The sequence below is a fragment of the Dipodomys merriami genome, unplaced genomic scaffold, assembly GCF_024711535.1.
Source record: "Dipodomys merriami isolate MVZ:Mamm:240054 unplaced genomic scaffold, mDipMer1.0.p SCAF_3, whole genome shotgun sequence".
In the NCBI taxonomy this organism is placed as follows: domain Eukaryota; kingdom Metazoa; phylum Chordata; class Mammalia; order Rodentia; family Heteromyidae; genus Dipodomys; species Dipodomys merriami.
This window is the reverse complement of record NW_027204492.1, coordinates 82,014,101-82,039,569: the sequence shown is the minus strand read 5'-3', so window position 1 is coordinate 82,039,569 and position 25,469 is coordinate 82,014,101. Positions and strand designations below refer to the sequence as shown.

The 25,469-nt window shown below is 40.4% G+C and overlaps 1 protein-coding gene across 2 annotated transcripts in view; it reads right to left on the bottom strand.

Annotated features, from left to right (window-relative positions):
- The window catches only part of Fam120c (family with sequence similarity 120 member C), a 113,730-nt gene that overhangs the window by 60,582 nt on the left and 27,679 nt on the right, over positions 1 to 25,469 (bottom strand). For both annotated transcript variants that reach the window (XM_070040402.1, XM_070040403.1), the window contains exons 2-4: positions 16,614 to 16,860; positions 14,963 to 15,045; positions 6,936 to 7,064 (exon numbers count right to left, since the gene is read on the bottom strand). In XM_070040402.1, coding sequence (XP_069896503.1) covers positions 6,936 to 7,064; positions 14,963 to 15,045; positions 16,614 to 16,860 — 459 coding nt within the window. The remainder of the gene's footprint in view (positions 1 to 6,935; positions 7,065 to 14,962; positions 15,046 to 16,613; positions 16,861 to 25,469) is intronic.

Here is a 25,469-nt window from a genome sequence, read left to right as displayed (position 1 = left end):
TAATTGTAACCCATCTATATGGTATTTTCACAATAAAAAAAAAATCCAGCGGGAGCCAGGTACCAGTGGTTCACATCTATAATTCTAGCTATTCAGGAGGCTGAGATCTAAGGATGCAGTTCAAAGTTAGCCCAGGCAGACAAATCTGGGAAACTCTAACTGGCAAAACTTGAGAGCACCAGGCCCTGAGTTCAAGCCCTAGTACTGGCATTAAAAAAAGTATATATATATATATATATATATATATATATATATATATATATATATATATATATATACACACACACACATATATACATATATATGGTATATATATATGTGGGTGTTATGTATGTGTGTATATGTATACATATACACACATGTGTGTGTGCATGAGAGAGAAAGAGGTTTCTGTACTAGAATAATTAAAGTTTACACTATTCCCACTGAGGATAGTATTAAAAACAAACAACAACAACAACAACAAAAATGGAGCTGGGTGCTGATGGCTCACACCTGTAACCCTAGTTACTCAGGAAACTGAGATCTGAGAATTGTGCTTTGAAGCCAGCTGGGGCAGAAAAGTCCATGAAACTCTTCAATTAATCACAGAAAAAGAAAGAAGTGGTGCTATAGCTCAAAGTGGTTGAGGGCTAGCCTTGACAAAAGGAGCTTAGAGACAGTGCCCAGGCTCAGAGTTCAAGCCCCACAACCAACGAGAGAGAGAGAGAGAGAGAGAGAGAGAGAGAGAGAGAGAGAGAGAGAGAGAGAGAGAGAGAGAGAGAGAGAGAGAGAGAGCCAGGAGCTGGTTTCTCATGGCTATAATCCTAGCTTTTCAGGAGGCTAAGTTCTGACAATTGTGATTCAAAGCCAGCCCAGGTAGGAAAGTCCATACAACTCATCTCCAATTAACCATCAGAATACTGGAAGTGGAGCTGTGGTTCAAAGTGGTTCAAGCACTAGCCTTGAGCTCAAAAGACCAAGGACAGTGCCAACGCCCTAAATTCAAGCCCCATGACCAAAAAAAACAAAAAGAAAAATAACCCAAACTTTTAAAAATTTAGTAAAAGGAAAAAGTGAGACCAAAGGAGGATATTCTTAGGACAGCATCATAAAGGCTCAATAGCTAAGTACATATGATCATATAAAATGATTTATATCAAAATGAACTCCAAGAAAGAGAAATTGGAGGTTTTTTGTTACTTTGCTTTTAGTTTTTGTTTTCTCCTTTGTCACTGTTTTTTATTTCGGTACCTTTGGTCTTATATATAAGTTTATCTGTTTGGGGGATGGTAAGGGGGAGCACAGAAATGGTAGGACAAAGTGTAAACGAATGTAGCATTGATACTCACTAGACACTATGTTGAAAATGAACTATACAACATGTGGGGGAGGGAGGGTCAGGAGGGAAAAAACTGGGAGAAATCATCTTTAAAATATAAATAAATAAATAATTTAAAAAGGTCACCAAATTCTAAACAATCATTTCAAATATGTCTATCATTGGCAAATTCTACCAATCAAATAATGAGATCTGGGGCTGGGAAGGTGGCTCAGTGGTAGAGCGCTTGCCTTGCATACATGAGGCCCTGGGTTCGATACCTCAGCACCACATAAGCAAAAAGAAAAAAAGCCGGAAGTGGCTGTGGCTCAAGTGGTAGAGAGCTAGCCTTGAGCTGAAGAGCTGAGGAACAGCGCCTAGGCCCAGAGTTCAGGCCCCACTACAGGACCCAAAAAATAAAAAATGAAATCTATACAAACATTTCAAAAATAAGAAGAAGGGGGCTGGGAATGTGGCTTAGTGGTAGAGTGCTTGCCTAGCATGCATAAATCCCTGGGTTTGATTCCTTAGTACCACATAAACAGAAAAAGCTGGAAGTGGTAGAATGCTAGCCTTGAGTAAAAGAAGCTCAGGGACAGTGCCCAGGTCCCGAGTTCAGGCCCCAGGACTGGCAAAAAAAAAAGAGGAAGGAACACTTGCCAACTCATTTTATGAATCTACACTGCCTAGCAAAAACAGACCAAGATAGAACAACTAGAAAATACAGACCTACATACTCCATGAAATTACATGTAAAAATACTCAATGAAGTACTAATAGTTCAAAACAATACATAAAGGGAATAATACAACAGAATTATGTCATGGGAATACAAAGATAGTTTTAGTATTTTAAAAATAATTTTAAATATTATTTTTTTCCTTTTTTGCCAGTCCTCCTGGGCTTGAACTCAGGGCCTGGGCACTGTCCCTGAGCTCCTTTTGCTCAAAGCTAGCACTCTACCCCTTGAGCCACAACGCTACTTTTTCTGTTTATGTTGTGCTGAGTAATCGAACCCAGGGCTTCATGCATGCTAGGAAGCACTCTACCACTGAGCCACATTCCCAGCCCCTCATTAAAGAATATTAATGGAGCTGGGCGCCTGTGGCTCATGCCTATAATCCTAGCTCCTCAGGCCGCTGTGATCTGAGGATCATCATTCCAAGCCAGCCTTGGGAATGAAAGTCTGGGAGACTCTTATCTCCAATTAACCACCAAAAAACCAGAAGTGGTGCTGTAGCTCAAGTGGTAGAGTGCTTGCCTTGAACTGAAGAGCTCAAGGACAGGCCCAGAAATCAAGCTCCATGACCAACAAAAAAAGAAAAAAAGAAAGGAAGGAAGGAATGGAGGGAGAGAAGAAGAAAGGAAGGAAATATTAATGGATCAAAGGAGAAGAAAGGGTCAGGCACAGTGACTCACACTTGTAATCCCAGCTAGTTGGGAGGTGGGGATTGGGAGCATTGTCTGAGCAATCCTAAGGCTACCCTGGTCAAAAAGTTAGTGAGATATGAATCTCAAGAAACAAGCTAGACACAGTTGCAATGCCAACTACTCAGCAGGGGTAGATAGATAGGAGGAGTATAGTCCAAAGAGAGCCCAGGCAAAAAGCCTGAGGCCCTATCTAAAATATAACTAAAACAAAAAGAGCTAGAGACTTGTCATAGCAGCTACCAAGCAAACAAAATACCCTGAGTGCGACCCCTAGAACTACCACAAAAGAAGAAAATATTGCTACCTTATCAATACATGATAAAATGCATTTGGAGAAACATACTGTACATTCATTATAGTAATGATAATGTGAGTCATCTTAGCAAACTAAAACAGAAGAGAACCATCCTCAACCTGTTCAGATACATCTACAAAATCTATAGCTAATGATTACTGTATGCTTTCCTCTTAAGATCATGCATAAGACAAGGATATCTACTCTCTACATTCCTGTTCTGCATCATTTTGAAATACTAAACAAGCTATGTATATTACAAAAAAAGAAATTAGAACTGTCCTTAGTCACAGACAATATGATCATCTACACAAAAAAAAATCCCAAGTCTAGAACTAATAAATGATTTACAAAGGTCACAAGTTACAAGGACAACACACCAAAATCATAATTCTATATATTAACAGTGTATAATTAGAAATTAAAATAAAAAACATTCTTTATCATACATGACTCAAATATGAAATACTACATTCTAAATATCGTGTACTAAGGGATTAACTCAGTGGTAGAGCACTTACCTAACATGCACCAGGCCTTAAGTTTGATACCCAGTACCACAAGAAAAAAAAGGCAATAAAAGTAAAAATAAATAAAAAGAATGTACAGGGCTTATATGCTAAAAACTATAGCTAATGAAAAAAAAATCAAAGCATGCCTGAATAAGAGAGGTGTATCATATTCATGGATTCAAATACTCACCGAATTCATCTAGATATATAACAAAATTCCAATCAAAATCCCAGCAGGATTTCTTTTTTGTAGATAGAGACAATATTATTCTAAAATTTATATGAGAAGGCAAAAGAACCTAAAAAGACAAAATAATACTGAAAAAGAATAAAATTGGAGGAATCACTACTCAATTTTAAAATTTACTATAAAGCTAGTGTAATTGAGAAAGTGAAAAAAATTGACATATCCATCAACTGAAGACAGCCCAGAAATATGCACATATAAATATAACCAACTGATTTCTGACAAAAGTGCAAAGGCAAGGGAGAAAAGGTAATCCTGTCCCTTTCAATAAATTGTATTTAGACAAGTGGATATTGACATGCAAATCCAAAAACAAAAACCTCTTCACACTATACAGAAATAAACTGAAGATACAAATGTAAAATGTATCACTTAAAAAGAAGCACAGGAAGAGCCAGGCATAGTAATGCATGCCTATAATCCTAGCACTACACAAGCAGACCTTATTTCCAAAAAAAAGAAAAAAAGACTGGGAACATAGCTCAGTGGTAGAGTAACTTCCTAGCATAGGCAAGGCCTGAGTTCTTCCCAGTATTAAAAAACATAGAAAATTATCATGCCTGTGATTATTCAAAGAATCCCTAGACATGAAACCAAAGGTTTCAGAAAAGATAATAACTGCTAAAAAATTGAAATGTTCCTATGCAAACTGTTCTGTTAAACAAATTAAAAGAAGAACCAAGTACTGTGAGAAAACAGATGCCTGATAAAGGACTCATATACAGAATATACAAAGACATCTTAAAGCTCAACAATAAGCAAATGAATAGTTTTTAAATGTGCAAAACACTGTTCTTAAAAAAAAACCATTTACCAATGAATGTATATAGATGACAAGGAAGCACAAGAATAAAATGTTCATCATTAGTTATTTATAAAATGCAAATTAAAAGTATGATAGGTTAGTGACTCACACCTGTAATCCTAGCTATTCAAGAGACTGAGCTCTGAGGATCGCAGTTCATAGCTGGCCTGGGCAAATAAACCTAAGAGATTCTTTTTTTTCTTTTTCTTTTTTTTGCTTATGTGGTGCTGAGGAATCGAACCTAGGGCCTCAAGGATACAAGGCAAGCGCTCTACCACTGAGCCACCTTCCCAGCCCCTTCCTGAGAGATTCTTATCTCCATTTCACCAACAAAAAGTCAGAAGCAGAAGTGTGGCTCAAGTGGTATAATACCAACATGAGGCCTGGAATTTGAGCCTCAATACTGGCATTAGAAAAACAAATAAGGACTGGGAAGGTGGCTCAGTGGTAGAGTTCTTGCCTTGCATGCATGAGGCCCTGGGTTCAATTCCTCAGCACCACATACATAAGCAGAAAAAGCCGGAATTGACGCTGTGGCTCAAGTGGTAGAGCACTAGCCTTGAGCTGAAGAGCTGAGGGACGGCGCCCAGGCCCAGATTTCAGGCCCCATGACTGACAAAAACATAAAAAACCAAATGAACAACATATGCTTTACTGTATGACTCAGAAATCCCAAACCTACATAGTTACACTAGGGAAATGAAAAACTGTGTTCATAGAAAAGCCTTCACATAATGTTTATAGCAGCTCTGTTTGTAACCACAACAATCATAATTTATCTAAATATCATTTGAGGGAGGAATAAACAAACTATAGTATATCCATGTACAATGAACATTACTCAGCAACAAGAAGGAATGAATCATTAATATCCAACAACTTCAAGGAATCTCAAAAGCATTATGTTAAATGAAAGTAGTCATTCTTAAAAGATTACAAGCAGTACAATTCCACATATGTGCTATTCTGTAGAAGACATAAATACAATGACAACAAATGTGACCAGTGGGCAGCACAAGGATTGGTTTTGATGTTATCACAAAGGGAAAATGTGAGAGTTTGGGGGGACTGTACAATTGTTCAGTATCCTCATTGTGATGGTAATTACATAAATCTTTAACTATATTAAAAAGTAATCCAACTGTGGTCACATACACAAGTCAGTTTGTATGCTAATTTAAAAATAAAACTAGGCCAGGTGCTGGTGGCACATGCCTGTAATCCTAACAACTTAGGAGGCTAAGGTCTGAGGATTGTGGTTTGAAGCCAGCCCAGGCATTAAAGTCCATGAGACTCAACTCCAATTAGCCACCAAAAAGTTGGGGCTTATCTGGCAGAGCACTGGCCTTAAGCACAAAGCTCAGCACTCAGACCCTGAGTTCAAGCCCCAGGACTGGCACACATACACAAAAACTAACTTGCTTTCATGACTTTTAGTTTCATTTTGTAACATAAAATCTCAGTTGATTCCCTTTCTTCCATGCTTAAAAGTGAATCTTTGATTCTTATTTAACATGGACTGGTTTTAAGTAATATATTACTAAGTGGCGCTGTGGTTCAAGCGGTAGAGCGCTCACCTTGAGCTGAAGAGCACAGGGACAGCGCCCAAGCCCAGAGTTCAAGCACCACGACCAACAACAACAACAAAAAACTATTTTACATTACTTATTTTATTGCCTGATAAGTAATACCACTTTTATGTTAAAATTGGCTGGGAATATAGCCTAGCATGTGTCAGACTCTGTATGTGCACACACATGCGTACACACACACACACATACATACACACACACACACACACAAATGAGGACACATCAGAGTATTAACTTTAACAAGTTATTTCTAGGTAAGAAGATTTTGTTATTGTTGTAGGACTTGAATTCAGGGCATGGGTGCTGTCCCTGAGCTCTTTTGCTCAAGGCTAGCTCTCTACCACTGTGAGCCACAGCACCACTTCCAGTTTTTGAGTGGTTACTTGAAGATAAGAGTCTCACAGGACTTACCTGCTTGGGCTGGCTTTGAACCACAATCCTCTGATCTCAGCCTCCTGAGTAGTTAGGATTATATGTATGAGCCACCAGCACCAGGCAAAGTAAGGAGGTTTTTGAAGTAGTGTGTTTGTTTTCCAAATGAACTTGTATTACTTATATCATCAGTAGGTAAAGAAATAACCCTTTCAACTCAGGCCTAGTCATAACCTTATAAGAAAATTTTAGGGCTTCATTCTGTAAACATAGAGAGGCAAGCAGATAGGAAAAGAAGCTGGGGGACACAGCAAGGAACAGGACATCTGCCAGTGGTGCTAGAGAATGTAAGACATCTTGGGAAGGAGAAGGCTACCTTACCTGAGATTGCTTGAAAACATCCTTCCCAACAACATCCAAGTTTGAGGGGTCTTTGATGGAACTAACATACTCAGAAACAGCCTTGATTACCACATCACAGGGTGGGAGAACCAGCTGATGAGCTCGGACCTAGACAAGGCAAGTAAAGGACACTAACATTGAAGATGGATGATCACTAAAAAAGAGTGAATTGGGCTGCAATACAAAATTCAAATTCAGTAAATCCATGGAAAGATAAACTATTTTTATAAATAGTTTTCCCCCCTTAATTGTTAGTACAAAACATTTGGGAAGAATTTAAAAGTAAAAAGACATTGAAATTATATCCATAATCCTCCTACAGAGGAAACTACTGTTTAATGACATTGCCATTATTAGTTAATTGATGGTCATGAGAGATTTCAGCTGGTTCCGATGTTTTTTGCTGTTAAAAGTAATGTTGTGTAAACTAGGCTCTAGTAGCTCACACCTGTAATCCTGGTGAGGCTGAGATCTGAGGATCACAGTTCAAAGCCAGCCCAGGCAGGAAAAATCTGTGAAACTCTTATCTCCAGTTACCCACCAGAAAACTGGAAATGGAACTGTGGCTCTGAGTGGTAGAGCATTAGCCTTGAGGGCTCAGAGACAGTGCTCGGGCCCTGAGTTCAATCCCAATGACCAAAAATTAAAAAAGTAATGTGGGTTCAAATTTGAAGAACAAAGAAGTCTTTTTGAAAAACATCAGGAAAATCTGTAAACAGCAGGTTTAAGGCTCATGATAACAAGAAATTCACATTCATTTTGTTAGAATGTATATATAAGAAGATAATGGGTGTTAAAGAGATGCACACAACAGAGTATAGGAGTGAAATAACTTGATGTTTGGCATTGGCATTGAATTACTTCAGCAATGACAACAAATCCCAGCAAATCTGGCAAAATCTTCACAACTGTTGTTAGACCTATATGATGGTACAATAGTGATTATATTATTGTAGTACCTCACCAGTTTTGTGGTGTGTGTGTGTGTGTGTGTGTGTGTGTGTGTGTGTGTGTGTGTGTGTGTGTGTGTGTGTGTGTGTGTGTGTGTGTGTGTGTGTGTGTGTGTGTGTGTGTGTGTGTGTGTGTGTGTGTGTGTGTGTGTGTGTGTGTGTGTGTGTGTGTGTGTGTGTGTGTGTGTGTGTGTGTGTGTGTGTGTGTGTGTGTGTGTGTGTGTACTAGAGCTTGAATTCAGGGCCTGGGTGCTGTCCCTGAGCTTTTTTGCTCAAGACTAGCACTCTATCACTTGATCCCACAGCTCCTCTTCCAGCTTTTTTGGTAGTTAACTCCAGTTAACTGGTTTAACTCGAATTACTAGAGTTTTCTGCATGGGATAGGTTTGAATTCTGATCCTCAGATCTCAGCCTCCTGATTAGCTAGGATTACAGGCTTGAGCAACTGGTGCCTAGAGCTTAAGCACTTTCAAAAGAAAAAAATGGTGCTATAAAGAAATATGGGTATTTGTTGTTCACGCTGCAATTAATTATAAACTTCCAAATTACCAAGGTAAAGGGTATACTTTTTTTGGTGCTGGTCCTGGGGCTTGAACTCAAGTCCTGGACACTGTCTCTGAGCTCTTCTGTTCTACCACTTGAGGCATAGCTTCATTTCATTTGAGGTCAGAGTCTCACAGACTTTACTGGCCAGACTGGCTTTGAACTGAGAAACTCAGATCTCAGCCTCCTGAGTAGCTAGGATTATAGACGTGGGCCACCAGCACCTGGCTTAGGGTATACCTTTTATAAAAATCTTGTGGTAAAAATTGATTTTCTCACATGCTATCCCATTCATTCCTTTACTTTACACTATGTGCCAGGCACTGTTCCAGCCACCAGAGACACAGCAATGCCTTCACAGAAGATTAAATTCAAGTGTAGGCATGTTGGGATGAAATGAGAGGAAGCAAAGAAGCAAAATGAATAAGTAAATGTAAAGTGGGCTAGATGCAGATAAATGTTATGGAGAAAATGTAGTATAGAAGGGATTAGGGAATACAAATATACATATCTAGGCAAGTACAACACATGCACATGTGCATATATTGTTTTAAATAGGATCATCAGGAAAGGCCTACATTTGACAAGATCTCTAGGAATGAGGAAATGGTTATGAAAGAAGAAAAAAAAATCCAAGTGGAAGGAATGGTTAAGTACAAAAATCTTTTCACTATTAGTGGAATAAAAGAAATACATGACCAAACATATAGGAGGTCATGAGTACACTAGAGTATAGAAGGTCATGATAGTAAGGATAGCGTATAAACTATATAGTATAAACCATAGTAAGGATTGGGTAAGTGATAGTCACTAAAGGATTTTGGGTTTATTTTGGTTCCCCCCCCCAACATTTTTTGTAGTCCTGGGCTTGAACTCAGTGCCTGAGCATTGTCCCTGAGCTTCTTTTGCTCAAGGATGGCACTTTACCACTTGAGCCACAGCACCACTTCTGTTTTTTTCTGTTCACGTGGTACTGAGGAATCGAACCCAGGGCTTCATGAATTCAAGGCAAGCACTCTTTTTTTTTCTTTTTGGGTCGGTCGTGGGGCTTGAACTGTGGGCCTGGGCGCTGTCCCTCAGCTCTTCAGCTCAAGGCTAGCACTCTACCACTTGAATACCACTTCCAGTTTTCTGGTGGTTTATTGGATATAAAGAGTCTCACAAACTTTCCTGCCTGGGCTGGCTTTGAACAGTGATCATCAGATCTCAGGCTATTGAGTAGCTAGGATTACAGGCGTGAGCCACTGGTGCCTGGCTTCAACTATGAAATTTTTATATACACATATAATGTACTTTGATCATTACCTCTATATACCTTCTATTCCTCCCTCCCACTCCTCTTGGTCCTGTTCCTTTTCCCAAACGGTCCCATTTCTAATTTTTAAAAAATATGCACATATACATATTATGCCAAAAAAAGAAGATAAAACACATATGCCAAAGAACACATTTTAGTCTCCATTTTCCTAAAACACTAAAATAGAGCACAACACAGTTATTTAGCATACCATATATATATATATATATATATATATATATATATATATATGAGCAATTATCTCCCAAATGGTAATTTTAAATTGCAGTTTTAGAGTAAACTCTTCTTTTTTCTTTTTTGGTGATTATCCTGGGGCTTGAACTCGGGCCACTGTCCCTGAGCTTTTTTTTTTTAGTCAGTCATGGGGCTTGAACTTGGGCCTGGGCACTGTCCCTGAATCTGCACCTCAAGGCACACACTCTACCATTTGAGCTATAGCGCCACTTCTGGTATTTGAGCTATAGCGCCACTTCTGGTTTTCTGGTGGTTAACTGGAGATAAGAGTCTCATGGATGTTCCTGGATATTAATCACAGATGTTCCTGAATATAATCTGGATATTAATCCCCTGTACAAATCCTCTGGGTAGCTGATAAAGATTTTTCTCCCATTCTGCAAGCTGTCTCTTGGAGCTGATCATAGTTCCCTTGCTGTGAATCTTTTTAATTTGATGCAATCCTATTTGTCAGTTATTATTTCCTGAGCTGTTGGGAGTATTCATAAGAATGACACAGCAAATTCCTGGATCTTCAAGTGTTTGCCCCAGGGTTTTATGTTTAGTTTTATTTTAAAGATTCACTCTGATGTTACATCATCATAACCATCTGAGAACAGATGAGGGTGTGAGAATAGATAGGGTAGGGTAGAGTGTAAGAAGGCCAACAATAAACTATAATAATAATCCAGGCAAGACATAATGATGGCTTGATTAGAACAGCAGTATTGAAAATAAAAGTAGTTATAAATGTTTTTTGGGGGTTAGTTTTTCTTTTTTCTTCAAGACAAGGTCTGGCCATATATTCCAGGTAGGCTTCAAACTCTAGGTCCTGATGCCTCAGACTCCCAAGTGTATACTGCCATGTTCAACTGAGCATGGTCTATCATAAAGAAAAAAATCAGAATTGCCCAGGAAGTGTGTGCCAGTTTTGAGCAAAAAAGACAAGCAAGAACACAAGGCCCTGACTTTAAGCCCCAGTACCAAAAAAAGAAAAAAGAAAAAGCCAGATGCTAGTGGCTCATGCCTATAATCCTAGCAACTCAAAAGGCTGAGATCTAAAAATCAAGGTTTGAAACCAGCATGGACAGAAAGTCTGAGAATTTTATATCTCGAATTAACCACCAAAAAGAAGGAAGAGCTGTGGCTCAAGTACCAGCCTAAGTGAAAAAAATCAAAGCAAGGGCTGGCAAGGTGGCTCAGTGGTAGAGCGCTTGCCCTGCATGCCTGAGGCCCTGGGTTCAATTCCTCAGCATCCCATAAGAAAAAAGCCGGAAGTGGCACTGTGGCTCAAGTGGTAGAGCGCTAGCCTTGAGCTGAAGAGCTGAGGAACAGCGCCCAGGCCCAGAGTTCAGGCCCCACAACCGGACCCCCCAAAAAAAATCAAAGCAAGAGACTGAAGCCCTTATTTCAAGCTACAATACTGGCATAGAGCATAAGAAGAAAAATCCTACTGTTTCCGGGTGCTGGTGGCTCATGCCTCTAATCCTAGCTACTCAGGAGGCTCAGATCTGAGGACTGCAATTTAAAGCCAGGCCATGCAAGAAAGTCTGTGAGACGTTAATCGCCAATGAACCACTGGAAAACTGGAAGTGGAGCAGTGATTCCAAAGTGGTAGAATGCTAGCATTGAGCCAAAGAGCTCAGGGACAGAGCCCAGGCCCTGAGTTCAAGCCACAGGACTGGAAAAAAAACAAAAACAAAAATCAAATTCCTCTTGATTTTATTTCCAATCTATTTACTGTTCTACATTTCTTCTCATACCAAAGTCCTCTAGAGTGAGTTGTCTATACTTGTCTTTACTTTTCTGTTTTCTGTTCCTTGTTCTTTCTTCAATCTGATATGCTAAAATTGCCTTCAAGAAGGTCACCAAAACATCTAAGTTGGCAGGCCAGTGATAAGATTTCTTACTTGACTATTTGGCAGTATTTGGCACAGCTGCTCATTCTTCACTTGGCTTTACAACAGCACACTCTTGTTTTCCTTCATACCTCACTAATCGCTGTTTTGTAAATCTCTTTTGTTGTTCTCTTATCTTCCAACAATGGGGTGTTCAGAGTTCACCCTAGTTCCCTTCTGTTCTAATTGCACACATGATTGATTGCACCTGGGATCATGACTTTATGAACATTTGCCAATTGGTGACCTCTAAGATTTTATCTGTCTGCCCTCTCCTTTACACTCCAGATTTTAATATTTGTTTACTAAACATATTCGTTTATATATCAAACATGTATTTTACAGTAATATTTCCAAATGGAAACTGATTTTCCTTTAAAGCTGTTCCTTCCTTATCTTCCCTCATTTTCCTTAATGACAATTTTATAATTCCAGTTTTTTAGGATAAAATTCTTGGGATCATTTGGACTTACATCTTTCATTCGCATAGCTCACATTAAGTCTGTTATAAACAGCATTAACTTTCCTTTCAAAATATGTCTAATTAACCTCCATCATTAAGAAAAAAAAAAGAGCTGGGTGCAGGTGTCTCACGCCTGTAATCCTAGCTACTCTGAAGGCTAAGATCTGAGGATCACTGTTCAAAGCTAGCCTGGGCAGAAAAGTCTTTGAGACTCTTAACCACCAGAAAACTGGAAGTGGTGCTGTGGCTCAAGTGGTAGAGTGTTCATCTTGAACTGAAGAGCTCAAGGACAGTGCCCAGGCCTAGAGTTCAAGCCCCACAACAGAAGGAGAAGGCGAAGAAAGAAAGAAGGAAGAAAGAAGAAGGAAGCAGCAGCAGCCAGGCTCTGGTGGCTAACATCTGTAATCCTAGCTACTCAGAAAGCTGAGATCTGAGGATCAAGTTTTGTCAGTATAGACAAAAATGTCTGTGAGACTCTCATCTCCAATTAACCACAAAAAGACCCAAAAGATGATCTGTGGCTCAAGTGGTAGAGCAAAAGTTAAAGAACAGTACCTAGGCCCAGCAATTCAAGCCCCAAGACCAGTACACAATCACAATAAAAGATGGATCATGGTTATACATCCACTATAGGAAAGAACCAATGAATGATGCAGAAGGGGGGGAGAATTGTTGAATTAATTTTACCCTTATATTGGCAAGACTAGATAGGATCTAATACAATTAGATTTGGCTTAAGGAACGTGAAGGTAGGGGGCACATTCAAGGACAAACAAATTATACACAGGTGAAAAGAGAGGGTGGGAGTTTATGGAAGATTTGTATCACGATTTCCATTTTCTCAGTGAAACAGAAAAAGATATCACATGCTGTGGGTAAACAAATGAGCTGATAGTATTAAAGGCTGGAGGAAAGAGAAGGTATAAAATAACTGTTTAGGATAAAGAAGGAACAAATAAAATATTTTTTTGTCAGTTGTGGGGCTTGAACTCAGTGCCTGGGTGCTGTCCTTGATCCTCTTTGTGTGCAAAGCTAGCACTCTACCACTTAAGCCACAGCACCACTTCCACTTTTTTTTGGGGGGGGGCGGTTATGGGGCTTGAATTCTGGGCCTAGGCACTGTCCCTGTGCTCTTCTGCTCAAGGCGAGCTCTCTACCACTTTAGCCACAGCACCACTTATGAATTGCTGGTGGTTTATTGGAGATAAGAGTCTCACGGACTTTCCTGCCCGGGCTGGCTTTTAGCTGTGATCCTCAGATCTCAGCCTCCTGAATAACTAGGCTTACAGGCGAGAGCCACCACCGGCGCCTGGCTACCACTTCCACTTTTTGAGTGGCTAGTTGGAGATAACAGTCTCTCTAGGACTTTTCTGCCTTAGCTGGCTTTGAACTGAGATGCTCAAATTTCAGCCTCCTGAGTAGCTAGGATTATAGGTGTGAGCCATCAGTGCCCAGCTACAAACAGAAATTTAGTGTAATCCCCAACTGACAGTGCCACCAGAAGTACAGGAGGCTATACTTCAATATTTCCTAAACTGTTAACAAAAAGTAACAAGATGGCCAGGAGCCGGTGGCTCACACCTGTAATCCTAGCTACTCAGGAGACTGAGATGTGAGGATCATGGTTCAAAACCAACCTGGGCAGGAAAGTCCATGAAACTCTTGTCTCCAATTAACCACCAGAAAACCGGAAGTAGTGCTGTGGCTCAAGTGGTAGAGCTATAGCCTTGAACTGAAGAGCGCAGGGACAGCACACAGGCCTAGAGCTCAAGCCCCATGACCAAAAAAAAAAGTAACAAAGTGCTCATTGAACTTACATGACTGATAGCTAAGTCATATTATCTATCAATCACTGCATCTCTTCTTTTGTAAATTTTCTGCTTTTGTCCTTTATAGCCCATTATTGTGGCATTTAGTAAAGTTTGTGTGAATCCTAAGATATAAAGAGTATTTCAACAACTCAATTTTTATATAATGTATTTTTAAAATTTTTAAATAGTTATTATAAAAGTGATGCATAGAGTGGTTACGCTTGCACAAGTCAATACATTTCTTTTTGGACAATGTCACCCCTTCCTTGCACTCCCACCCATCTCCACCCACAATTTGTAGAGTTCACTTCAACATAGTGTCCAGTAAGTACCACTGCTGCATTTGTTCATCCTTTGTCCCTCCATCTCTGTGCCTCCCCTTACTCTCCTTCTAAAGTTGAACAAACAGAACAAAAAGAAAAGAAAAAAACAGCAAAAAAAAGAAAGCCTTGTTTGCATTTACTGGAGTCATATGCTAAATATTTTAAATGGAATGAAAGATAATTACTCCACCAAACTCCATTCAAAACTGTTGTTACCACATATAGTGGCTCAACCTTATAATGCTAGCTATTCAGGATGTTGAGATGTGAGGATCAGGGTTCAAAGCCACCTCACACAAGAAAGATTGAGATTCTCATTCCCAGTTAACAACCAAAAGGCTAGAAGCATGTTTTGAGAGCACTAACCTTGACCCAGAAAGCTCAGGAACAGTACCAAGCCCTTATTTCAAGCCCAGGATTGGCCAAAAACAAAAGCAAAAATCCTGTTATCTCCTAATCTGTACAAGTCGAAAATGATACACATTACCTTCAGTGATGCAAGAGGATGTTCTGGTCCCAACAAGCTCCAGTGAAAGGCAGCCAAGTCCTCATCTGGGAGAATGTGGTTACCTATAAAGTACATTTGTCATTCATTAAATACACAAATATTTTCTTTAAAAAATTGTTACTGTTTTTATAAAGGTGATGTACAAAGGGGTCACAGTTATATAAGTCAGGTAGAGTACATTTCTTCTTTTTTTAAAAATTGTGACTATTTATTTATTGGTTGGTTGGTTGTGGGGCCTGAACTCAGGGCCTGGGCACTGTCCCTGAGCTTTTTTGCACTCTTACCACTTTAAGCCACAGTGTCACTTCCAGTTTTCTCATGGTTCATTTGAGATAAGAGTCTCACAGCCTTTCCTTCCCGGGCTGGCTTCAAACCAAGATCCATAGATCTCAGCCTATTGAGTAGCTAGGATTACAAGTATAAGCCATCGGCACCCAGCTGGTAACATCTCTTTTTGGACAATGTCCCATTCTCTCCCAGTTTTTTCCCTCCCAACCCACCCACAAGCTGTATAGTTCATTTTCAACATGGTGTCTAGTAAATATCACTGCTACATTTGTTCACCTTTGTCCCTCCATTTCTGTGCCTCTCTTTACTCTCCCAAAGACAGATAAACAAATAAGACAAGAAGAAAACAAAAACAAAAGCAAAAAAAAAACACATCTTGTTTCCATTTCCTGGTACAAATGTTTTCTTAAAACACCTCTAGCCTAGCACCAGTGACCTATAATTCTAGCTACCCTGGAGGCTGAGATCTAAGGATCATGATTTGAAGCCAGCTTGGGCAAAAAAGTCCCTATGGGACTCTTATCTCCAATTAACCACTCAAAAACTGAAGTGGAACTGTGGTTTAAAGTGGTAGAACAAAAAAAAAGTGGTAGAACACTACTAGCCTTGAGCAAAAGAGCAGCCAGGCTCTGAGTTCAAGCCCCAGGACTGGCAAAAAAAAAAAGAGAGAGAAAGAAATGATGTTATGGAAAATAATTAAATTTAATTTAAAAAGATATGCTGATTTTTAGGACACTCTATTAAGAAGCCCAAGTGCCTGATGTAACCATGTTTCACATGAGGTCTCTCAAAAGCTAAATTAAAGCCAGTTGCTGGCGGCTCACACCTGTCATCCTAGCTACTCAGGAGGCTGGGATCTAAGGATCATGGTTTGAAGCCATCCCCGACAGGAAAGTCTGTGAGACTCTTATCTCCAACTAACCACCAGAAAACCAGAAGTGAAGCTCTGGCTCAAAGTGGTAGAGTGCTAGGCTTGAGCAAAAGAGCTCAGGGAAAAGTGCCCAGGCCCTGAGTTCAAGCCCCCACAACCAACCAAAAAGAAAAAAAAGATAAATCCAAAACAAGTTAACTGTCTTTAGCGTTCATATCTTAACAATACAGGAGAAGGGCTGGGAAGGTGGCTCAGTGGTAGAGCGCTTGCCTTGCATGCATGAGGCCCTGGGTTCGATTCCTCAGCACCACATAAGCAAAAAGAAAAAAGCCGGAAGTGGCGCTGTGGCTCAAGTGGTAGAGCGCTAGCCTTGAGCTGAAGAGCTGAGGGACAGCGCCCAGGCCCAGAGTTCAGGCCCCACGACCGGACCCAAAAAAAAAAAAAAAACTAATACAGGAGAAAACTACCTACCTAGTAGTGCTGCAAAAATGGGGAAATTCATCCGCTTCAGACCCAGCTGCTTGGCTACCTCTTGCATCAGGAACTGGTTGGTAGTGAGGTTCTTTCCATTCCAGCTCAGCTTCAGAGCATGAGAACTGTAGTAAAAGGGAATATTGTAGAGAGCATATTCGGAGTCATGAGCAAGAAGGCCATGAAAGCCATTGTCCCGAAAAAAAGCCACCACTTCCAAATGGTGGTCTTCAAGGCTCTGAAAGACCTAGGAAAGAAAAAAAGAATGTATCAGGTCACAGAAACTGATTGGCTTTGTCAGAAATCAGAAAGCTTAGTAACTCAATGTAAAATTTGGTGAAATTTAAGATTACATGAAGCTAACCAGGCACTGGTGGCTCACACCTATATTCCTAGTTACTCAGGAGGCTGAGATCTGAGGACAGTGGTTCAAAGCCAGCCCAGGTAGGAAAGTCCAAAAGACTCTTATCTTCATTTAACTAGCAAAAAAAAAGCCAGAAATGGAGCTGTGGCTTAACTGGTAGAGCACTAGTCTTAAGCACAAAAACTCAGGGACAGTGCCCAGGCCCTGAGTTCAAGACCCAACTCTCTCTCTCTCTCTCTTTCTCTCTCTCTCACACACACATACACACACACGTACACATGCATGCACGTGATTATATGTAGCTTAAAAAAACACTCTTAAAAAGAACCAAACAGGGCTGGGAAGGTGGCTCAGTGGTAGAGTGCTTGCCTTGCACACCTGAGGCCCTCAGCACCACATAAGCAGAAAAAGCCAGAAGTGGTGCTGTGGCTCAAGTGGTAGAGCACTAGCCTTGAGTTGAAGAGCTGAGGGACAGCGCCCAGCCCCAGAGTTCAGGCCCCATGACTGGCAAAAAAAAAAAGAGAACCAAACAGCCTTGGTTTTGATAGTTTATGCTTGTAATCCTAGCTACTAAAGAGGCTGAGATGTGAGGCTCAAAGCCATCCAAGACAGGATGGATCCAAGGGACTCTTACCTCCTATTAACTACCAAAAATATGGAAGTGCAGTTGTGGCTCAAAGGATAGTGTTGCCAGCCTTGAACAAAAAAGCTAAGGACAGGGGCTGGGAAGGTGGCTCAGTGGTAGAGTGCTTGCCTTGCATGCATGAGGCCCTGGGTTCAATTCCTTAGCACTATATAAACAGAAAAGGCAAGAAGTGGCACTGTGGCTCAAGTGGTAGAGTACTAGCATTAAGCTGAGGAGCTGAGGGACAGTGCCCAGGCCTAGAGTTCAAGCCCCACGACCGACAAAAAATAAAAATAAAAAATAAAGGCTTAGCATAGTACCCAGGCCTTGACTCCAAGTCCCATAGTCAGCACAAAAAATAAACAGCCGCTTTAGGAAAAGAGAAGCACTACCATCTCTCCAGTTGATTGTAGGGAAGTCAGTACAAAATGTTTCAGTATATTGTAAACTATCTACATCTCAAGTAGCAAAGTAATATTACTTATCAATTAAGTTATCAGGCACTGTTCAAAACCCACTGCATGCCCACTAACCTTGCAATAACTTCATAAGCTATTATTACAATAGTTCTTCCTCATTTGTTGGAATATGTTCAAGACCTCCAGTTAATACTTGAAATGCCAAACTCTATAGACTATGCTACTTTCCTACACACACAAACACAAACAAACTTATGCCTTTTAAAAATATTGTACTGGGCTGAACTCACAACCTGGGTACAGTCTCTTTGGTTTCCTACTTAAGGCTGGCAATATACCACTTGAGCCACAGCTCCACTTCCAGCTTTTTGTTGGCTAACTGGAGATAAAAGTCTCATGGAGCTGGGCGTTGGTGGCTCACACCTAAAATCCTAGCTACTCAGGAGGCTGAGATCTGAGGACCACAGTTCAAAGCCAGCCCAGGCAGGAAAGGCTATGAGACTCATATCTCCACCACCAGGAAACCAGAAGTGGTACTGTGCTCAAGTGGTAGAGAACTAGCCTTGAGCTGAAGAGCTGAGGGACAGTGTCCAGTGTCCAGGCCCAGAAATCAAGCCCCACGACCAACCAAAAAAAAGTCTCCTGGTCTTTCCTGCTCAGGCTGGCCTCACACAACAATCCTAAAATCTCACCATCCTGAGTAGCTAGAATTATAGGCATGAGCCACTGGAACTCTGGCTTGCCTTTCCCATCTTAACTAAGAACTTACCACTCATTGTGATAGTAACTTAGGACAATGAAGATGCAATGGCAAAACCATTGAAACTAATTTTTCCTTCAACACAGTTTTTTTTTCCTTGTTTTTGTGCTAGTGCAAGAGCTTGAATTCAAGGCCTCACACTCCCCCTTAGCTTTATTTTCTGAAGGCTGGCATTCTATTGTTTGACAAACACTTTCACTTCCAGCTTTTTGTAGGTTAATTAAGACTCTGGGATTTGTTTGTTGAGGCTGGCCTCAAACTGTGATCCTCAAATCTCAGCCTCCTCCTCAGTACGAAGGATTATTGGTGTGAGCCACCAGTGCTTATCTCACAATCTCTTTTTCTTTTTCTTTTTCTTTTTGGGGGGGGGGTCCAGTTGTGGGCCCTGAACTCTGGGCCTGGGTGCTGTCCCTCTGCTCTTTAGCTCAAGGCTAGTAGCGCTCTACCACTTGAGCCACAGCGCCACTTCTGTTTTTTTTTTCTTTTTGCTTATGTGGTGCTGAGTAATGGAACCCAGGGCCTCAGGCATGCAAGGCAAGTGCTCTACCACTGAGCCACCTTCCCAGCCCCCACCACAATCTCTTTTTCTAATCCACATTTGTTTTAACATGAACTAGTTGTACAAAGGAGTTTCATTTTAATCTGTCCATATATGCATACAATATACCCTGATCAGATGCATCTTCTTATCACTCTTCCTCCCCTGCTTTTAAATACCATAGAAGAAATCTTCATGGATAAGATTCATTTCCCCCATGAGATTTTAGCAAGCTCAGCATGAGGCTTTTTCTTTCCTTACTGAGTTGACATAACAAAGCATTTTACTGATTCCCTTCAATATATCTGAACCACCAGTATCACTACTGGTGCAAGGGGGGCCATTATTGTAAAATAAAAGTTACCTAATCACAAACACTGTAATACTACTGAGTTTAACCATCAAGACAGCCACTAGGTGACAGTGTGTGCAGCATATATAGGCACAGGAGGAATGGCTCTCCACTGAATCCTGGATCCATACTGAATTTGAGGCAGGATGGCATAAAATTTCATCAGACTTCTCAGAATATTTACTTCTATAATGTTCTATTTAACATTTTATTTGATTTTTGGGGGTTTGTCAGCCAGGGGGCTTGAACTCTGGCCTGGGCACTGTCCCTCAGCTCTTCAGCCCAAGTTGAGTACTCTACCACTTGAGCCAGAGCTTCACTTCCAGTTTTCTGGTGGTTAACTGGAGATACGAGTCTCACAGACTTTCTTACCTGGGTTAGCTTTGAACCATGATCCTCAGATCTCAGCCTCTTGAGTAGTTAGGATTACAGATGTGAGCCACAAGCACCTGGCTTTGTTTTTGTTTTTGTTTTTTAAATGTTTTTGTTCCAGCACTGGGGCTTGAACTCAGGGCTTGAACCCTAACTCTTAGCTCTTTACTCAAGGCTGGTGCTCTACCACATGAACCACATCTCTACTTCTGGCATTTCAGTGGTTAATTGGAGATAGGTCTCATGGACTTTCTTGACTAGGCTAACTTCAAATCTCAATCCTCAAAGTGCAACCTCTTGAGTAGCTCACAGGAGTGGGTTTCATTAGGGGAAAAACAATTAATCATACATAGACTGTAACTTAAACCTCCAAGACAACATTATCCAGTTTCAAATATTATCAATGTTGACATTTTTGTTTCATTTACCTTGTCCTTCCTTTTTGTATATTTTTATTGTGATAAAAATGCACAAAAGTTACGATTTTAAAGTACATAATTCAAGCTGGGTGTCAGTGGCTCATGCCTGTAATCCTAGGTACTCAGGAGGCTGAGATATGAGGATCATGGGTCAAAGCCAACCAGGGCAGGAGAAAGTCTGTGAAACTCTGATCTCCAATTAACTACCAGAAAACTGGAAGTGAAGCTCAGTCCAAGTGGTAGAGCACTCTCCTTGAGCTGAAGGGGTCAGGGACAATGCCCAGGCCAAGAGTTCAAGCCTCATGACTGACAAATAATAACAACAATAACAATAACAACAATATAATAAAGTACACAACTCAGCCATGCCAATAATAATCACATTTCTAGAACTTTATCATTTTGCAAAATTCAAGCTATTAATTGAACCACAGTCCTTTTCTCCTCAGCAGCCTCTGGTAACCACCATTTTATTTTGTTTTTATGCATTTGATCACTTTGCATATCTCATATCTATCTTCTTTTATTTGCCAGTTCTGGAGTTTGAACTCATTTCTTTTTGGGGGGGGGTCCAGTTGTGGGGCTTGAACTCTGGGCTTGGGAGCTGTCCCTCAGCTCTTCAGCTCAAGGCTAGTGCTCTACCACTTGAGCCACAGCACCACTTCCAGCTTTTTTCTTTTTGCTTATGTGGTGCTGAGGAATCGAACCCAGGGCCTCAGGCATGCAAGGCAAGCGCTCTACTACTGAGCCACCTTCCCAGCCCTGAACTCATTTCTTTTGCTCAAGGCTAGCACTCTACCACTTGAGCCACAGCACCACATCTGGCTTTTTCTGTTTATATGGTACTGAGGAATCGAACCTAGGGGTTCATGCATGCTAGGCAAGCACTCTACCACTAAGCCACATTCCCAGCTCATCTCCTATCAACTGAATCATATAGTATTTGTCCTACTGACTGGCTTATTTTACTACATGCAATGTCCTAAATGATTATTCTGTATAATGTTATAGGATTTCTTTCCTTTTCATGGCTGAATAATATTATAATTTAAGCACATACCATATTTTACTTATTCATCCATCCATCTATTAATAGAAAATTGGGCTGTTTCCATCTCTTCACTATCGTGAACACTACTATAAATATATATGTGTGAGTATTTGAGAAACTGCTTTCAATCATTTGTGTGTGTATTTGTGTGTGTGTGTGTGTGTGTGTGTGTGTGTGTGTGTGTGTGTGTGTGTACACTAGGGTTTGAAGTGAGTCTAGCGCTTACCCTTAAGCTTTTATATTCAAGGCTGGTGCTCTACCAGTTGAGCCACACCTCCATTTCCAGCTGTTTGGTCATTAGTTGGAAATAAAGAGTTTACAGTTGGAAATAAAGTTTTTTGCCTGGGTTGGCTTTGATCTAAGATCCACAGATCTCAGGCTTAATCACTGGTTCCTGACTTGCTTTTCTTTTCAATATTGGCAGTACTGAAGGTTCTACTCAGGGCCTTGTGCTTACTAAGAAGATACTCTACCACTTCAGCCAAACCCCTAGACTTTTTGCTTCAGTTATTTTGGGGAATATGGCCTCATGTTTGTACCCAAACCAGCCTGGACCATGATCCTCCTTATATAAGTGTCCTAGGAACACAGGGATGAGGTACCAAATCCAACTATTGACTGAGATAGGGATCTCACTAGCTTTATGTCTGGGTTGGCCTCAAATCCAATCCTTCAAATCACTACCTCCTGGGTAGCTGAGGTAATAGTTGTGGACCACTACCTTCTGCACCAATATTTTTGTAGATATATGTCCAGAAGTAGGACTATTAGATCAAGGCAGTTATATTTTTAATTGTTGAGGAATCTCCCCACTATCATCACATCAATTACAATTCCACCAACAGTGAACAAGTGTTCCAATTTTTCCACATCTTTAACAAGACTTTTTTTCTGTGTTCATTTAATAGAATAGTACCTATACCAAAGAGTGTAAAGTGATAGCTCTCGTGGTTTTTTCATTTGTACCACTCTGATGATTAGTAATGTTGAACATCTTTTCATATGCTTATTGAGAAATTCCAGACATCAAATCACTTCAAACATAAATACTTCATTATTTCTTACAGACAGGTCTTAAAAATAGCATAACCAGCTGAGTGCTAGTGGCTCATGTCTACAATCTTAGCTACTCAGAAGGCTGAGATCCAGAGGTTTGCTGTTTGAGTCAAGTCCAGATAGAAAAGTCCACAAGATTCCATCTCCAAAATCAGCAAAAAGCTGGTCTGGAGATGTAGCTCAAGTGGTAGGGTACCAACCAAGTAAGCACAATGCCCTGAGTTTAAACCACAAAAGTAGAAAAAAATAATTAGCACACCTATAATACCATTACTAGAATCAACTAAATTAACATTGATTAAAATTATTATTAAGTAGCTCCAAAAAGAGGCTTAAATTCTATAAGATAAGTTATAAGTACAATGCACCAAACAATAATTTTTTCTGTGTATCAGTCCTGGGGCTGAACTCAGGGCCTAAATGCTATCCCTGAGATTCTGTGTTCAAAGCTAGTGCTCTACCACTTGAGCCACAGCTCCATTTCCAGCTTTTTGAATAGTTTATTGGAGAGAAGAGTGTCACAGACTTTCCTATCTAGGCTGATTTCAAACCATGATCCTCAGATCTCAGCCTCCTAAGTGTCTATAATTACAGACGTGAGCCACCAATGCCCAGCTCCTCCTCCATTTTTAAATAATCATCAGAATTATATAGATTATTTAACAAATGGCATCACTGGAGAAGTATATGAGAAGAAAAAAGAACAGCTCCATACTTCACAATTCAACTAGAACAACCATAAAAACTGCTTAATAGGGGCTGGGAAGGTGGCTCAGTGGTAGAGCGCTTGCCTTGCAATGCATGAGGCCCTGGGTTTGATTCCTCAGCACCACATAAGCAAAAAGAAAAAAGCCAGAAGTGGCGCTGTGGTCAAGTGGTAGAGCGCTAGCCTTGAGCTGAAGAGCTGAGGGACAACGCCCAGGCCCAGAATTCAGCCCTCACAACCACCACCACCTCCTCCTCCACCACCACCACCACCAACAACAAAGATAGATAGATAGATAGATAAGATTATGCAACAAATGATATAAGCGAAGGATTATATGAGAAGAAAAAAAAAAGATTCCTTTTTTTTTGTTGGTCATGGGGCTTGAACTCTGGGCCTGGGCACTGTCCCTGAGCTCTTCAGCTCAAGGCTAACACTCTACCACTTGAGCCACAGCACTATTTCTGTTTTCTGGTAGTTTATTGGAGATCGGAGTCTCACAGACTTTCCTGCCCAGGCTGGCTTTGAACCACGATCCTGAGTAGCTAGGATTAGAGGCATGATCCACCGGTGCCTGGCTTAGGATTCATTCATTATAATTCAACAAGAACAACCATAAAAACACTTAAGACACTACAAGGGAAATTTAATATAATCTCAGACAGACCAGGGAAGGATTAAGGACAGTTATTACATGTTCCATAACTTTGGGCCAATAATTCACACATACAAGAGTAGTCCTACAAGGTTATGATTGTTATTTGCCCAGTGATGTAATAGCTGCCTTGACTTCCTAGCTCAGTCGACTATTCATCAGTTTGTGGCAATGTTGATGTAAACATCACTACAAACATTTATCTACTATAAAGCAGTATTCTGTACTACACCAGCTACAGTCTCCTACAGCTTGTGTTTATCATATCTCCACTGTATTACTATTTTCTCTGTGCTTGATACAATCTCATGTTATTCCATTCATCATGGCCCTATGTCATTTATACACATATAGCCTAGGTTATAGTAGAGTCTGTGAGACTCTCATCTACAAGTAACCACCAAAAAACCAGAAGTGGAACTGTGACTCAAGTGGTAGAGCACTAAAGTTGGGAAAAAAAGCTCAGAGATAGCACCTGGGCTCTGGAGTTCTAGGCCCAGGACTGGTACAAAAATAAAAAAGAAGAAGAAGAAGAAAAGAAAAAGAAAGAAAAAATTGAGGCCCTGACTTCAATTCCCAGAACTGTCAAAAAAAAAAAAAGAGTGAAAATAAAGAAGCAAGGAAGTGGGAGCAACCTCATACATGTGTGGAAATGTAAATTAGTTCAGCCACTATGGAAATCAACATGAAGGTTCTGCAGAAAATTATAACAAGAAATGGAGGGGTGGTTCAAGTCGTAGAGTGCCAGCATTGAGTGAAAAGCCGAAGAAGAGCACAAGGCTCTAAGGTCAAGCTCTAGCACCAGCACAAAAAAATAAAAAATAAATAAAAAATAAACTAAAAGCAGTCCTTCCTTATGACCCTTCAATGCCATTCCTGGCTATATACCTGAAGGAATGCATGTAAGCATACACTAGAGAGACACCTTCACACCCATGTTTACTGCAGCATTCCTCACAATAGTCAAACCATGGAATCAGCCTAGGTAGCCATCAGTAGATAAAACAATAAAGAAAATATAATATACACATGCAGTGAAGTACTAGTCAGCTACAAAGAAGAATGAAATTGTGATATCTGCAGGAATATGGATAGAACCAGAGATCATCATATTTACTGGAAGAACAAGCCATTTCTCAGGAAGACAAATGTTTCCTCTCATTTGTGGAATCTAGACAAAAATAAAGACATGAGCCAGGCACCTGTGGCTCATACCTATAATCTTAGCTATTCAGGAAGCTAAGATCTGAGGATCGCAGTTCAAAGCCAGATCAGACAGGAAAGTCCATAAGACTCTTATCTCCAATAAACTACCAACAAAGCTAGAAGTAGCATTGTGGCTCAAGTGGTAGGGCACTGGCCTTGAGCAAAAAGAAGCTCAGGGACAGCACTTAGACCTTGAGTTTAAGCCCCAGGACTGGCACCAAAAGTAAATACATAAAAAATAAAGACATGAGCTGGGCACCTGTGGCTCAGACCTATAAACCTATTCTCAGAAGACTGCAGTTCAATGCCAGCCTGGGCAAGAAAGTTCATGAG